Source organism: Crocuta crocuta, unplaced genomic scaffold (assembly GCF_008692635.1).
Source record: "Crocuta crocuta isolate KB4526 unplaced genomic scaffold, BGI_CrCroc_1.0 scaffold561, whole genome shotgun sequence".
NCBI lineage: Eukaryota > Metazoa > Chordata > Mammalia > Carnivora > Hyaenidae > Crocuta > Crocuta crocuta.
In genome coordinates, this window is record NW_027530529.1 from 341,759 (window position 1) to 358,855 (window position 17,097).

At 38.6% G+C, this 17,097-nt stretch overlaps 1 protein-coding gene across 4 annotated transcripts in view; it reads right to left on the reverse strand.

The window, feature by feature from the left end:
* Nucleotides 1–17,097, reverse strand: part of GDPD4 (glycerophosphodiester phosphodiesterase domain containing 4) — a 142,129-nt gene that overhangs the window by 35,134 nt on the left and 89,898 nt on the right. For 3 of the 4 annotated variants that reach the window (XM_077767564.1, XM_077767565.1, XM_077767563.1), the window contains 3 exons: nucleotides 13,181–13,328; nucleotides 9,088–9,170; nucleotides 8,595–8,644 (listed from right to left, as the gene is read on the reverse strand). In XM_077767564.1, the coding sequence (XP_077623690.1) occupies nucleotides 8,595–8,644; nucleotides 9,088–9,170; nucleotides 13,181–13,328 (281 nt within the window). The remainder of the gene's footprint in view (nucleotides 1–8,594; nucleotides 8,645–9,087; nucleotides 9,171–13,180; nucleotides 13,329–17,097) is intronic. The other variant, XM_077767566.1, reaches the window with a different exon arrangement.

A 17,097-nucleotide genomic window follows, 5' to 3' on the forward strand; every position in this document is an offset into this window, starting at 1 on the left:
TGAAGTGAGTCTCTTGTAGTAAGCATATAGATGGGTCTTTCTTATTCTATCCATTCCATCAAACTATGTCTTTTGATTGGAGCATTTAGTCCATTTACATTCAAAATAATTATTGGCAGGGATATATTTATTGCCATTTTGTTATTTGTTGTTTTTGTGGATCTTCTCTGTTTCTTCACTTGCCCTCTTCTCACCATAAGTTGGCTTTATTTATTGATATACCCGGTATCTTTTCTTTTTATTTTTTTTCCTATCTATTACTTGTTTTTCATTTGTTGTTCCCATTAGAAGTGTATATAATATGTTCTGCTTAAGTTCATGGTCACTCAAGTTTGACCCATTCTTTACTTCTCTCCTATGTTTTAGGTATATGGTATAATACTTCACATCCTTTCATTTTGTGAGTCCCCTGATTTTTACAGAAATACTTATTTTTACTGCTTTTGCATTTCCTATTAACTTTTACTAATGGTCTTTCCTTTCCATTCAAAGAGTTCCCTTTAACATTTCTTGTAGGGCTGGTTTAGTGGTTGTGAACTCCTTTAACTTTTATGTCTGTGAAATTCATTATATCTCCTATTTGGAATGATAGCTTTGCTGGATAAAGTATTCTTGGCTGTAGATTTTCCCTTTCAGCACTTTGAATGTATTATACCACTCCCTTCTGACTTGCAGAGCTTCTGGTGAAAAATCCACTGATAGCTTTAAGAGGTTTCCCTTCTATGTAGCTGTTTTCTTTTCTCTTGCTTTTAAAATTCTTTATCACTGCTTTTTGCCATTTTAATTACTATGTGTCTTGTGGACCTCCTTGGGTTGATTTTTATTGGAAGACTTCTGTGCCTCCTGGATCTGAATTTGCGTTCTTCCCTAAATCAGAAAGTTTTCAGCTATTATTTCTCCAAATAGATTTTCTGCCCCCTTTTCTCTTCTTCTTTTGAGATCCCTACATGCAAATGTTATTACGCTTGATGGAGTCACTGAGTTCCCTAAGTCTATTTTCATTTGGCATAATATTTTTCTCTTACCTGTTCAGTTTGATTACTTTCCATCACTCTATCTTCTAGGTCACTGATCTATTCTTCTGCTGCTTCTAGCCTACTATATATTTCATCTAGTTTATTTTTCTAATGTTTATTTATTTTTGACAGGGAGAGACAGAGTGTGAGCAAGTGAGGTGCAGAGAGAGAGACAAAGAATCTGAAACAGGCTCCAAGCTGTCGGCACAGAGTCTGATGTGGGGCTCGAATCCACAAACTGTGAGATCACGACCTGAGCTGAAGTCAGATGCTTAACCGACTGAGCCACCCAGGGGACCTACANCAGGAGCACAAACAGGCACAGAGTCTGATGTGGGGGCTCGAATCCACAAACTGTGAGATCACGACCTGAGCTGAAGTCAGATGCTTAACCGACTGAGCCACCCAGGGGACCTACAGTTTATCTTTAATTTCAATTATTGTGTTCTTTATCTCTGATTGGTTCTTTTTTATCTCTTTAAGGGTCTCACTGACATCCTCCACTCTTTGCTCAAATCTATTGAGTATCTTTATGATCATTACTTTAAATTCTCTATGAAGCATATTATTTAATTCTATTTCCTTTAGGACTCTTGCTGTGATTTTGTCCTACACTTTTGTTTGAAACAGATTCCTCAGTCTCTTTATCTAACTCTGTGTCTGTTTTTCTTTTTCTTTAAAATATAATTTATTGTCAAGTTGTGTCTGTTTTTCTGTGTTAGTAAAGTCAGCTATGTCTCTTGCTCTTGAAAGTAGTGGGTGGGGTACACAATTTAACAAGGTGGTGGTCCTCTTCCACAGGGGAAGCATAGCCACCACAAAAACAGAACCCAGCCAGGCCTGCTCCACAAAGCACATGTGGGCTGGGTGCCAGTTTTAACAAGGTATGCCAATCACCCGTGGGAGATCACCAGCCTCCAGTGGATCTTGGCCCTATAAAGTGTACAGTGGGAGATGTGTTGGCAAGGTTTGTGGTCTTCTGGGGGAGGGGAAGCACAACATCAGGACTTAGGCAAGCCTGGCTTGAGGGGATGGGGCACAGGATAAGCGAGATGGGTAGTGAATGCTGGTGCCACACTGGTTTGCACAGGTGACCACGTGTTTATGCTAGGTGGGAGCAAGGGAGGGAGAAAATGCCTGCCAGCTCCTTTGTTCTTGGAGAAGTTCCTCAGTGAACTCGGAGATTAATAAATAACACCCCCTCCTCCATGACCCAGGTGTTTTTCAAACTGCTGTTTCTATGCTGTATCTCTCTGGGCTGTGTGTTGTGCTGTCTCTTTAAGGGTGGGGACTCAGTTTCCTATTGCCCTCCTGGCTCTCCTAGAGCTAAGCCTGCTAATTTTTAAAGTTCCAGGCGTTAAGTCTCACTGGTTATAAGACATGTACCTCAATGTTCGTAGGAGCACTCTCAACAATAGCCAAAACATGGAAAGAGCCTAAGTGTCCATCAACGGATGAATGGAGCAAGAAGATGTGGTTTATCTGTACGATGGAATACTCCATGGCAATGAGAAAGAATGAAATCTGGCCATGTGTAGCAACATGGATGGACCTTGAGGGTGTTATGCTGAGTGAAACAAGTCAGGCAGAGAAGGACAAATATCATATGTTTGCATGTATAGGAGGATTAGGAGGAACTTAATGGAAGACCGTGGGGGAGGGGGAGAGAGGCAAACCATGAGAGACTCTTGAATGCTGAGAACAAACCGAGGACTGATGGGTGTGGGGGAGGAGGGGGGAGATGGGCATGGAGGAGGGCATTTGTGGGGATGAGCACTGGGTGTTGTATGGAAAACAACTTGACAATAAACTATTTGTAAAAAAAAAACAACAAAAAAAACAAAAAAAACTCACGAAATCCAGCCCCTGTGGTTTTCAACACCAAATGTTATGGGGATTCATCTTCCCTGTCCAGACTTTTAGGTGTAATAGTCTGTTTTTTCTCCCCTCTCCACATGCATAGCTCCCTCCTTCTGGTGGCCAAACCTATGTAAATCGCACCATGTCTTTGCCCTTCCTACCCTCTTTAATGAGGCCTCTTCTCTACATTTAGTTGTGGAGTTTGTTCTGGCAGTCTTTGAGATATTTTCTCAGTTATTTACACTGACATGAATGTTAACTAGTTGTATCCATGGGACGAGGTGACTTTAGGGTCCTCTACTCCACTGTCCTGGGAAGTATAGAATTCTTTAATGTAACTAATATGCAAATGAGTTTTTTAAAAAAAATTTCTTCCTTTACGCCTGTTATTTATCTTACTAAATTGGCTAGGATTTCTACAATGCTGAAAAGAAGTGGTGAGAGCAGATATCCTTGCCTTATTTCTGATCTTAGAGGGAAAACATTCATTGTTTCACCATTAAAAATGATACTGGCTATAGGTTTTTTTGTAATGTTTTTTCATTAAATTGAGGAAGTTTAATTCTACTAGTTTTCCCAGAGCTTTTTTTTTTTAATCATAAATGGGTGTTGACTTTTGTCAAATATAGTATTTCTACTTTATTAATTCAGTGGATTAATGTTCAAATATTTCTTGAGGTAGCCACACTTTTGAGGGTGCCTTCCCAGTGTACTCTGTCTCTTTCTCTTCCCAAACTCCTGTGGCTCAGTATCCTAGGACTTCAGGCCTTCTCTGTTTGAGATGGGTGCAAGCGAAATGTACGGAGCTCCCTACTTCTCCATCATCTTGCCTCTCCTATTAATTTTCAAATGATATAGCCATCTTGTACTACTAGGATAAACCCTATTTACTTATGATGTGTTATCCTTTTATATACTGATAGATTCAATTTGCTAATATTTTGCTAAGGGTTTTTAGGTCTAAGTTCCTAATGATATTGGTGTGTAAATTTAGTTACTGTAATATCTTTGTTAGGTTTTATATGATGGTATTGATGGCCTCAAAAACTCTGCTGGGTATGTTCCTTTCTCTTCTGTTTTTTTCTGAGTTGGAATAAAATTAGCATTATTTAATATTTGATTAACCAGTGAAAATTCTCTTGGCCTGGACTTTTCTTTTTGGTGAGGTTTTTGGGATATTCAGTTGATTCTGATAATCAGTTATTAAAAATTGCTATTTCTTACTTAGTTCTGGTAAGCTGTATATTTCAAGGGAGTATTCTAATTTACTTAAGTTGTAAATCTTAGTGGTATAAAAATGTTCCTAATTTTCTTTTTCATGTCTAGGATATGGACAGATAATCTATTTTTCACTCATCATATCAGCAATCAATCTCTCTTCTCTTCCCTCCCTCTCTCATCTTGCTAAGAGTTTATCAATTTTATTAATCTTTTCAAAACATTAGCTTTTTACTTTTTTTCCTTTTCTCTATTTTTGGGGTATCTTCTATTTTGTTGATTCCTGCTATCTTTATTATTCCCTTCCTTTACTTGAGGACAAATGTATTCTTTTTCTAGATTCTGGAAGTAGAAACCTCATCAATATTAAGTCTTTCTTCCTTCTAAAATTTAAAGTTACAAACTTCCAAGTCCTGCTTTAGCTTTACCCCACAAATTTCATTGTTGTATGTGCATTATCCTTTAGTTTAAAACATTTTCTAACTTCTCTTGTGGTTTATCCCTTGATAAATCAACTAGATGTTTAGAAATACAGTAATTTCCAACATTTAGAGACTTATCTAGGTATTTTATTAGGTTCATTTCTAATTTAATTTTGTTGTGGTCGCAGAGCATACTTTAAGATTTCAGTCTTCTTAAATTTATTTGTTTTGTTTAGACTTGTTTTATTTCTCATCATGTGGCCTATTTTGGCAATATGCCACATACATTTCAAAATATTAGATAGTCTGCAGTTGTTGTGCATGTTTTATGTCAGTTAGGTCCAGGTGGCTGAAAGTGTTGTTCAGACTTCAACAACCTTTCTGATTTTATTTTTTGTGTTTCATCGTTGTTGTAGGGACTGAGAGAGGAATGTTAAAATGACCAAGCATTATTTCTCTCTTTCAGTTTTTGTTTCATATGTTAAGTTTATACAGAGCTCTAATTATAATGCCTTCTTGATATACTGACCTTTTCATCATTATGAAATCTCTGTTTCCAGTAATGCTCCATGTTTTGAAGTCTATTTTTCAGACTTTTCAGGTTTTATATTTTCAGATGTTATATCTTATGCTTATTGTTTTTGCATGCCATATCATTTTCCCATCCGTTCACTTTTAATCTTTTGTCTTCTTTGTATTTAAATATTTTTTTTGTAGACAGCATATGGTTAGGTCCTGCTTTTTTCTATCCAGTCTGACAATCTGTACTTTGATTTGAGTATTTGCTCCACTTACATTTGATGTAATTAATAAATGGTTGGATTTATGACTATCATGTGTCAACTTGTTTTCTGTTTGTTTTGTCTGTTATTTTACTTCCTTTGGTCTCTTTTTCCTGAATCTATCTGTTATAAGATATTCTCCTGCTGGTTTTGAATAAGTAAGCTGCCATGTTGTGAGAGGGCCATATGGCTGGGACCTGAATGTACTCTCTAGGAGCTCAGAGCAAACCCTGCCAACGGTGATCAAGGAAACAGAAACAATGTCAGTTCTACAGCTTACAATTCAGTAAGGAATTAAATTCTTCTAACAATAACTAGTCTCAGATAAGATTGCAGTCTAGACTGACACCTTCATTTTAGCCTGGTGAGACTCTTTTGTTTTTCATACAATTTATTAAATTTTTAAAATTTATTTCTGAGAGAGAGAGAGAGAGAGACAGCATGAGCAGAGGACGGTCAGAGAGAGAGGGAGATACAGAATCCAAAGCAGGCTCCAGGCCCTGAGCTAGCTGTCAGCACAGAGCCCGACGCGGGGCTCGAACCCACGAACCGTGAGATCATGACCTGAGCCGAAGTTGGACGCTTAACTGACTGAACCACCCAGGCACCCCTGGTGAGACTCTTAAGTACAGAACCCTTATAATCCTCTACTTAAAGGAAGTAAAAGGTTTACATCAATTTGTTACACAGCAATAAAAAACTGATACATACAGAAATAGAAGCTACTCAAGAGGAAGCAGAGAAATTAAATAGGCTAAAAATAACAATAAACAGAATCTCAGCAACCAATGAGATAATATCAAACTTTCTCATATCTATGTAATTGAAATCCCAGAAGGAGATAGGAGCAAGAAAATACTTGAAAAAATGAAGACTGAAAATTTATCCAATTTGATGAAAATTATGCTGACTAATCTAAAAGTTCAGCAATCCCCAAGCAGGATAAACACACACATACTCCTATACACCAAAGTAAACCATAATCAAATTATTGAAAATCAGTAAAAAAGGAATAATCCTGAAAAGCAGCTAAAGAAAAAGACATATTACAAATAGAGGAACAAAGATAAAATGGAAGACTTTTTTTTCTTGTAAAACCTTTCATAAGAAACTATATGAGGCAGAAGACAAAGGATTGACTTCTTTACAGTGTTGAAAAATATATCCTAAAGCTAGAAAGATGAATGTCTTATGGTGGCATCAGTACATACCCATCCTGGAGGTTGTTGTAGTGCAATATGTGACACTGTATTTACTATCTGAGGTTCTATTCTCTTCAGCCCCAATGGATCTGGACTGTGGTTTTAGCTTCATTCTTCCCTGTTCCTTCCCTGATTCTAAACTTGGTCCTGTACCTTCTAGGTGTCTCTTAGAGGCACTCAAATAGCCTTTCAATGCATTTTCTTTCTGCTCAGATCAGGCAAAATTGTTTTTTGTAACAGATAACCAAAAACTCTTAAACAAGAAAAATTCTTAATTTATGTTCTATTCATCTTATTTTGTTATTATCATTTTAACATGGTAGGTAGTTGGGGTCAAGTTAACAAAGTACTTTTTCCTTTATCCGTATTTATACATTCCTTGAATTTTCCTTCAAAGCTTCCTCTCCCATCCATACTTTCATTATCATTTTCATGGGGTTTTTTTGTTTTTTGGTTTTTTTTCCAATTCTTGGCTCTGTTACTGTTAGGGGCTATATATTGGGCCCCTCAAGTTCTCATGTGGAAGCCCCAACCCCCAGTACCTCAGAATTGGATGATACTTGGAAATAGGGCCTTTAAAGAAGTGATTAAAATGAGGCCTAGTCTAATATGATTGGAGAAAAGAAAATCCGGACACACAGAGAGACACTGGGTGTATGTGTGCACACAGAAGAAAGGCTGTACAAGGACAGAGCAAGAAGATGGCCACCTATAAGCCAATGAGAGAGGCCTCAGAAGAAACCAAATATGCTGACACATTGATTTTGGACTTTTAGGCTCTAGAACTGAGAATATAAATTTCTGTTGTATAAGCCATCCAAATAGTGGTATTCAATTATAGCAGTCCAAGTTTACTAATACAACTACCGAAAATCATAAGGTAGCTAGAATAAAGCCTTCAGAATTCGTAACAGCCAGCAGAGTGATCTTAAAATCCATATAACTCAGGAGTTACTTGAGATCTTTCTGAGATCTAAGACATGTAGGTGAACTTAGTTCGATCCTTCAGTTTCACAGTATTAAAGATAACTCCCCTCCACTTAATTTATTCAGATTTCTGAACTTATTTTTTCATGGTCCCTGTAGATCCATTCCTGCAACTCTTACGTATTCTATCAGTTCAACCCTCTGCAAGCTAGTGTATGGCGTCTCAAGATCTTCACCAGTATCCACAAGAAATTAAATTAATTCATGATTCTGTGTTGTACCAACTTTACCTAAAGCTCCAAGAGCTATGGAAGAAAACTGTATCATGTATTACACAGTCCTTGGTCTCCAACTGGCTTTTCCTTTGACACTGCACTGGCTTCCCAACCAGTTACTCACTGTGTCAATATCCCCACAACCTCCTAAAAAATAAAATCTAGCTTCCCTTCCCTTACTGGGCCTATCTCACTTCCTCAGTCCCTGAGTTATTCTGCTAAGTGAGTTATTCTGTTATTCCATCCCTTTACACAGAAATCTAAGCATACTGCTCCCGTCTTTGAAGCTCATTTTCCATCTCTTGTTAACTTATATGCAGAGCCTAGACTCTAGTCAAGCATTTCAGGATCTCTGCAGTTTTCTCCTCCACCCTCTAACATTCATCACCCACAACTGAAGCCCCATAAAGCACATTCACCTCTCACTGGCAAGGCAGCTACTCTGGTAGCTGGACCTTGGTGACTGTCCCAAAGGTGTCAACTGCTCTACTTTTGCCTCCTTCCTCACTGTTCTTTGGGGGTCAGCCTCCCTCTCTCTTAGGTCACCTCCATACACAGCTTTCAGTTATCATCAGCCCTTCTCAGAATGCCTGGCACAAAGGGAGTACTCAATAACTGTGTGATGAATTAATATGTGAACAAGTGAACAAATCAACACCCATGCTCAAAATCCTCCAAGAGGTCTAACTGCCAAAAGATAAAGTCCAAAATGAAGCCTGATGTCAAGGGCTTTCCAGCCTACATTTACCAACTTATCCCTGGTCCCCATCTCCCACTTTCCCCAGACTCTCTCAGCTCTTATCAGAGACGTGAAAAGCAGGCCCCAAATCCTGGAGTTAAGAGTAATAGGTAAGAATGAAGAGAAAGGAGAAGGCCAGGCCTCTGACTTTACCTTTGTGAATGCTGATGTTATTGAACCTTTCTTTTTTGTGCTCTCTCCACCTGGAAGGAAACAGACCATCCATGAGCCTCACGGGCCTCATCTAAAAAAGACAATAATCCCAGGCAATGGCCAGAAAAAAACATTATCCAGGAGAATTCTCACTTAAGTACAGGGTTTATACTTTCCTCTTTAAAGGATAACTCACAAATGAAGAAATGATGGGTGTTATGAGGTCAACTATGGACTCCTCTAGCTAAAATTCTTCTACCTGGATATTTATTCCCTTTTCCACCTTGAATCTTGCAATCCTGTAGCATCTGCCCTGCAAGCATTCTCAAACGTCATGAAGAAATGAGAGGTTCAAATTATAAACCCTACCTTCCTGAGAGTCTGCCATGTGGGATATAGGAAGAGTCTAAGTGTTTTTTCTGAACTTTCAATAAGAACCACTTAAACTTTTATCTCGGGAAAAATTCATTTGAAATAGCAAATACAGGCTTACCAATGAAAATAAAATATGGCAGCAATGAGAACTGCAGAAACACTATCCATGAGAAGCCACATGAACATATAGTAACTTGGTGTCTGCAAAACAGAAAACAAATACAGTTTAAAAAACTACAGTTGGAAAGGATTTTAGATCACATGGGCCAAGTCTGGTGGTCTGCTCTCAGGGAGGGGGTAAGAGCAGGGGGTGGGGGGAGGCAGACCAGACTGATGTGGTGGTCTCAAACACACAGAGTACCTGCTGGCATCCTAACAATCACCCCTTATATGTGCAGGGGACTCTACACGGGACAAAGAACTTCATACTCTTTATCTCCCTTAACCCTCAAAGACAGAGGAGTCCCAGAGAAGTCACATAGCGAGACTATTCTGGACCTAGGACTGCAGCCCAAGTTTCTTGAGTTCTACCACTCTGTGTTTTCATAGTACTGCTTTCCAAATCTGGCTGCACATCCAAGTATACCTGGGCAGCTCTTAGTAATACAGGGTCCTAGGTCTCACTACATACCTCAGGAACTAGAATTTCTGCATTTTCATCTGCCTCTCAGATGATGCTGAAGCAACTGGACTGTGAGCCGGATTCTAGGAATTTTTGTTCTAAATCATCATGCTTCAAATAAGTATGCTGAAATTATAATCCCTGCCCCCTCCCTTAGCTAACATGCCTTCTCCACACTCTTTGCCTGAATCACCCATTACCCAGAGCTCCATCTCCTGGGTCCTTTTGGGTGAATTTTGTAATTCCCTGAGTTGATCTTCCCTTTCCAACTCCACTGTTCCCTCTCCAATTTTATGTGATGCCATTGGGACTGGCACTTTTTTTCTTGAGCCATTCCTCATCTTATCCCAAGGCCTTTCTGTCGATTGAATAACAATAATGATGATAACACTAATGGTCATGATGACAACGAACAATTAATTAGTTACGATCATAAGAGCTAAGGAAGTATTCTAAGCACTTTAAGGGTGTTTTCATACCTCCTCCTCACAACAGCCCACTAAGCAGGTACAATAGAAGCTCTTAACCAACTTCTACTAAACCCAGCTCTTAATCCCCTCTGGGAAATAATGACTGATAGCTTGGCCTGCTACAGAATGCCCACCAGTTGAGCTGTCCATTTACTAAGAACCAGTTGTTCCTGGGGCGCCTGGGTGGTCCATTTGGTTAAGTGTCCAACTCTTGATTTTGGCTCAGCCATGATCTCACAGTTCATGGGACTGAGCCCCGCACCCAGCTCTGCTGACAGCTTGGAGCATTCTTGGGATTCTATCTTTCCCTCTCTCTCTGCCCCTACCCTCCTTATTCGTTCTTGTTCTCATTTTCTCTCTCTCTCCCTCCCTCTCAAAATAAATAAACCTTAAAAAAAATCTTTAAAAGAATCAGTTGTTCTTTCTCCCTAAATGGCTTAGAACAGTTGTTACAAATGTGCAGTTTTCTTAAATGCCACTTAAACCTAAGTGAAAAAGAAGTATGTCAATTTCAAGAAAACCAAGCCAATGCTTTGAAAATCTCAATGAAGAAAGGTCACAAAAAAATAAACTGCAACTGAATGAGGTGTGACGGAAACACTGCGCAAGACTAGGGTAAGAAGATTATGAAAATCTGGGTAAATCCCTCATTCGGACTGTTTCTCTCAATGACTTTATGTTCTTGTTCTGCTTTAAAGAAACAAAACTTAGAGGTCATAGCTGGTTCATTTGGCTGTTTAAGTAATCAAGTGGATACAGAATTCAATCAGCTGAAATAATCTCAAAGAATGAAAATAAAATGTGTGAGGTAAGTATGTGATAGATTGTTTATAAAAATGACCACAGTATTCCTCCCCAAATGCAGGTCTGTATGCAATGTGATTTTGCTGTTCCTCCCCATCAAGAAATGAAGTCTATTTCTCCACTATTTCACCTGGAATCTCGACTTTGGCCATGTAATTTTTTTGGCCAATGGAGCATTAGCAAATATCACACCTAAAAAACCCTGAAAACTTGCATGTGGATTAGGGCTTGACCTCTCTTGCTGCTGGGAATCCACTGCCACCAGGTGAATGAACAGGCTCAAGCTGGCCTCCCTGAGGATGACTGACGACATGAAGAGAGACATTAGTCATCCCAGGTAAGATCCTAGACATATGAATGCAGCCATTCCAAACCAAACTGGCTGAGACCAGAGGACCATTTAGCTATCATAAAGAATATGATAAATATTTGTTTGAGGCACTACATTTTAGGTGTCTCTTTCTAAGTAGTACAGGCTGATCGACTGTGAACAGATACATAGATGCTTCTGATTTCCCACTTTAACTTTTTCAATTAACAGACCAATGATCAGACTAGTCTGTGGTGGATAAAAATACTTCTGTTGTATTATCATTATCCTTAATTTACTAGTAAACTGAGGCACAGACAGGTTAACTAACATTTCCAAATTCACACAGTAAGTGGTAGAGCCAAGATTTGAATCTGCATATTCTAACTGGAGTGAGCTGCTTGGGAAAGCCTTCGGGATACTGGCCCCATTTTCCTGAATAGAGAAGTGTTGGGTCCTTTAAAAAAAAAATCCAGGCAAAGAAGAAAAGTTTAAAAAAAGTTAAAAAACTTTATGTCCTTTTGTAGCTTTTAAATTTTGAATCACATGAATTTATTATCAATTCAAATAGTATCAAGTATTAAAATAAGCTTTATTTAATAAAACTTCATTTAATGTATGCAAAAGGACAACTTTGAAACATTAATGACTCAGGGCACAGATTTATGGAGGGGTGCGTTGCTCTCTGATTTATGTATTTTTGTAATGATTAAATTTCATATAATGAACAGGTTTACTTTGTAATCAATTTTTTTGAAAGAAAATGTTAGAAAAATATATACTTCACATATGAAGAAAAGTTATATAAAGACGGACAAGTAAGTAGCAAGGCTTCACCTATGCCAAGGGACCGGCCATTCAAGGTTTTCTTCAGGGTCATCTCCAGAAAGCTGCCCAAGCCACCAAGAAAGAAGGTGTCAGCAATTTTACACTGCCATCAGAGGGCCTCAATGCAGATTATGGCCCTAAGAGATTGTGACCTTGACCCTGATCCCCTTTCTCCTGGTCGTGACCCTAAACAGGGGCTGGTGAGGCTGGAGGTATGGAGAAGGCAACACGAAATATTTTTGCTCCTCAATTAGGCTTCTGTGCCCAAAGGTTTACCTTTTAAGGCAACCTGAAGTCTGGATTTTTACTCTCAACTGGACACTTTTATTCTGCATTGAGGCTTTTGGTGACAGGAAGTAAAATTTTAAAACTACCCAACAGTAACTAGAAAAGTTACCGGACCTGAGTAAGAGTTCATTCAGGAGCAGGAAAAGCCTACCTCACAGAGCAATTTAAAGAGTCAATGAAGAGAAATTAAGCTGTTTTCTGTTGTTCACTACTGTGTTCCACTCAGTCAACCTACTCTACACAGATAAGAACAACGAGCTCTGCAGCAGTTACTGGTTAGCTAGGGCTCTTTCCACAGCTAGGAAGCAATAGGATTTATCTGGGCTTGTGACCCAAGTATTCAGGTCCCCAAGCCTCTGGCAATTAGCAGTAGGAGGCCTAGGAGGGGCAATCAAGCCAGGTGGCTGGACACTGGGTCTCCTTTCCAGAAGGATTTTGTTCAGGACACACAGGTTTCTCCCCACAGCCCCTGTCACTATCATTGCCTCTAGAAAGGTGGCATACGAATACGCTACCATAACGAAACTCTGGAGTCAGACCTCATTTTGAATCTTGCATCACGTCCTAGAATCTTAATGTCTGCAAACTTCAGTTTCTTCACAGGGATAATGAAAGTGAGTAAGTTAGAGGGTCAAATTACATACTGCATGAAAAACCGCACTGAGAAGATTCAGTAAACAGCAATTATTATAACAATACTAATTTCTCTCTGCAAATCACAAAAGGATCTGGGTGAGAAAAGGGAGAATGCCACATCTCCAATATCATAGAAGTTTCTGCTTTTAAGCAGCTCCCCAGGTGTCTGCACAGTGGACAATGTAGGTGTGGGGTAAGGACTTAGACTCCCCCTGTACCAGACTTGGAAGAACAATCTGGACAACCAGCTCACCATGAAGAAGTAAGGGTGATTTAGCTGATTCAGGATCTGAATGTTGTCTGTGGTCACTGAATGAATCCTGGAGCACCAGGCCAGTGAGTAGAGCCAAGGCTCATTGACGATGTATAAATTGATGTTGATGTTAGCTGCTTTATAATCTCTGGAATAAAAACAGAACTCACAGTGATTTAGACTTAATCTCACTTTCCTCATCTACAAGGGTAACAGCCACTATGTTTGTGAGAGGTTGTTACTTAAATCACTAGTAACCGCAGCTGGTCTGATGGCAACTTATGACATGGTATGCAGAATGGGTTCATGTTGCAGTGAGGTAAAGGACTGGATTTACTATCTCTGCTCCTATACCAACAATGGTATATTAGCAAATTGGATATCCTAAGGGGAAAAAAGAATATGTAAAGAGAGAAAGCACTATTTGTAGCATTTGCCAATTTCCATGGTGTGAATATTCCTACTATAGTCAATTTCAAGCTAACACTGGTAAAACAGATTTGCAAAGTTTCTAACTATTTAAGAACTGGCTCCCATGAGTGGCATTAACCACCTCCAGCACACGACTGTATAGCAACTCTACTTACTTTCATCAGAGTACTTACCATGCCCTACTATATCTGCTTTCCTATCAGTCTTCTTTACTTGACTTTAATCAGATTAAAAGTAGAGATTGTGTATTATTCATTTTTGTATATCCAGTACTTAGCATAACACCTGCCTTCATAAATGGTAAATGAAGAAATGAATAAATGAATACCGATTTGGTGAATATTTACATTTCAAATATAAAAAATTTTTACAAGCATTGAGGGAATGAAACCAAATGTTTCCCAGTGCACATAATGTCAGCAGATACTTGTGCATTCTTTATAAAAAAAAGAAGAAAATAAGTATTGGAATACCTAGCAATTCTAGTCAAGTTGTCATTTTCAGGGATTTAAATTTCTTACAAAATACACCATGTAAATGGCTTTAAAACTGTTTTAATTTTTCTAAAATGTAATTTATTGTCAAGTTAGCTAACACACATTGTGTACTGTGTACCCTTGGCTTCGGCAGTAGATTCCTGTGATGCATCACTTACATACAACATCCAGTGCTCATCCCAACAAGTGCCCTCCTCCCTTAGTGCCCATCACCCATTTTCCCCACATTCCCAACCCCCCGCCCCATCAACCCTCAGTTTGTTCTCTGTATTTAAGAGCCTCTTCTGGTTTGCCTCCCTCTCTGATTCTAACTTTTTTTCCTTGCCTTCCCCCATGGTCTTCTGTTAAGTTTCTCAAATTCCACATGAGTGAAAATATATGACATCTTACTCTGACTGACTTATTTCACTTTGCATAATACCCTCCAGTTCCATCTGCATTGTTGCAAATGGCAGGATTTCATTCTTTCTCATTGCCAAGTAGTATTCCGTTGTATATAAACTGTATCTTCTTTACCCATTCATCAGTTGATGGACACTTGGGCTTTCCATGATTTGGCTAAACATTGGGGTACATGTGCCTATATGAATCAGCACTCCTGTATCCTTTGGATAAATTCCTAGTAATGCCATTGCTGGGTCATATAGTAATTCTATTTTTACTATTTTGAGGAACCTCCACACTGTTTTCCAGAGTGGCTGCACCAGTCTGTATTCCCACCAACAGTTCAAAGGTGTTCCCATTTCTCCACATCCTTGCCAACATCTGTTTTTTCCTGAGTTGTTAATTTTAGCCACTCTGANCATCTTACTCTGACTGACTTATTTCACTTTGCATACCCTCCAGTTCCATCTGCATTGTTGCAAATGGCAGGATTTCATTCTTTCTCATTGCCAAGTAGTATTCCGTTGTATATAAACCGTATCTTCTTTACCCATTCATCAGTTGATGGACACTTGGGCTTTCCATGATTTGGCTAAACATTGGGGTACATGTGCCTATATGAATCAGCACTCCTGTATCCTTTGGATAAATTCCTAGTAATGCCATTGCTGGGTCATATAGTAATTCTATTTTTACTATTTTGAGGAACCTCCACACTGTTTTCCAGAGTGGCTGCACCAGTCTGTATTCCCACCAACAGTTCAAAGGTGTTCCCATTTCTCCACATCCTTGCCAACATCTGTTTTTTCCTGAGTTGTTAATTTTAGCCACTCTGACTGGTGTGAGGTAGTATCTCAATGTGGTTTTGATTTGTATTCCCCTGATGATGAACAATGTTGAACATCTTTTCATGTGTCTGTTAGCCATCTGGATGTCTTTTTTGGAAAAGTGTCTATTCATTTCTTCTGCCTATTTCTTCACTGGATTATTTGTTTTTTCAGTGTTGAGTATGTAAGTTCTTTATAGATTTTGGCTACTAAACCTTTAACTGATATGTTATTTGCAAGTACTTTCTCCCATTCTTTCAGTTGCCTTTTAGTTTTATTGATTGTTTCCTTTGTTGTGTAGAAGGTTTTTATCCTGATGAGGTCCCAATAATGCATTTTTGCTTTTATTTCCCTTGCCTCTAGAGACATGTCTAGTAATGAATTGCTGTGGCTGAGGTCAGAGAGGTTGCTGCCCATTTACTCCTGGAGGATTTTGTTGGTTTCCTGTCTCACATTTAGGTCTTTCACCCATTTTGAATTTGTTTTTGTGTATAGTGCAAAAAGTGGTCCAGTTTTATACTTCTGCATGTCACTGTCCAGTTCTCTCAGCATCATTTGCTGAAGAGATTGTCTTTATTCCACTGGAAAAATGAGATCTAAAGGAAAGATGTAGCTTTCCTGCTTTATTGAGCATTAGTGGGCCATATATTTGTGGGTCCATTTCTAGATTCTCTATTCCATTCCACTGATATATATGCCAATACCATACTATCTTGATGATTATAGCTTTGCAATACAGCTTAAAGCCTGGGATTGTGATGCCTCCAGCTTTAGTTTTCTTTTTCAACATTACTTTGGCTTTAGGGTCTTTTGTGGTTGCATACAAATTTTAGGATTGTTTATTCTAGCTCTGTGAAGAATGCTGGTGGTGTTTTGATAGGGATTACATTTAATGTGTAGGTTGCTTTGGGCAGTATCAACATTGTATAATAATATCTGTTCTTCCAACCCATAGGACATTCTTCCATTTCTTTGTGTCTTCTTCAGCTTTCTCCAAAACGTTCTATACTTTTCAGCATACAGACCTTTTACTGTTTTGGTTAGGTTTATTATATTTATTATAGGGATGTTATGGTTTTTATTGCAATTGTAAGTGGGATCGATTTCTTGATATATCTTTATACTGCTTCATTATTAGTGTATAAAAATGCAACCGATTTCTGTACAGTGATTTTACATCCCGCAACTTTGCTGAATTCATGTATCAGCTCTAGCAGTTTTTTGGTGTAGTCATTTGGGTTTTCCATGTAGAGTATCATGTCATCTGCAAAGAGTAAAAATGTGAATTCTTCTTTGCCAATTTGGATGCCTTTTATTTGATTTTGTTGTCTGATTGCTGAGGCTAGGACTTCCAACACTGTATTAAACAACAGTAATGAGAGTGAACATCCTGTCATGTTCCTGACCTTAAGGGGAAAGTTCTTCAGGTTTTCCCCATTGAGGATGATATTACTTGTGGGACTTTCATATATAGCTTTTATGATGTTAAAGTATGTTCCTTTCATCCCGACTTTCTTGAGGGTTCAAGAAAGGATGCTGCATTCTGTCAAATGCTTTTCTGCATCTAATAAAAGGATCATATGGTTCTTATCCTTTCTTCTACTGATGAGGTGTATCACGCTGATTGATTTACAAATATTGAAACAGTCTTGCATCCCAAGAATCAATCCCACTTGATGATGGTAATTCTTTTAATGTACTGTGACTTTGACTTGTTAACATCTTGGTGAGAATTTTTGCATCCAGATTCATCAGGAATATTGGCCTATAATTCTCC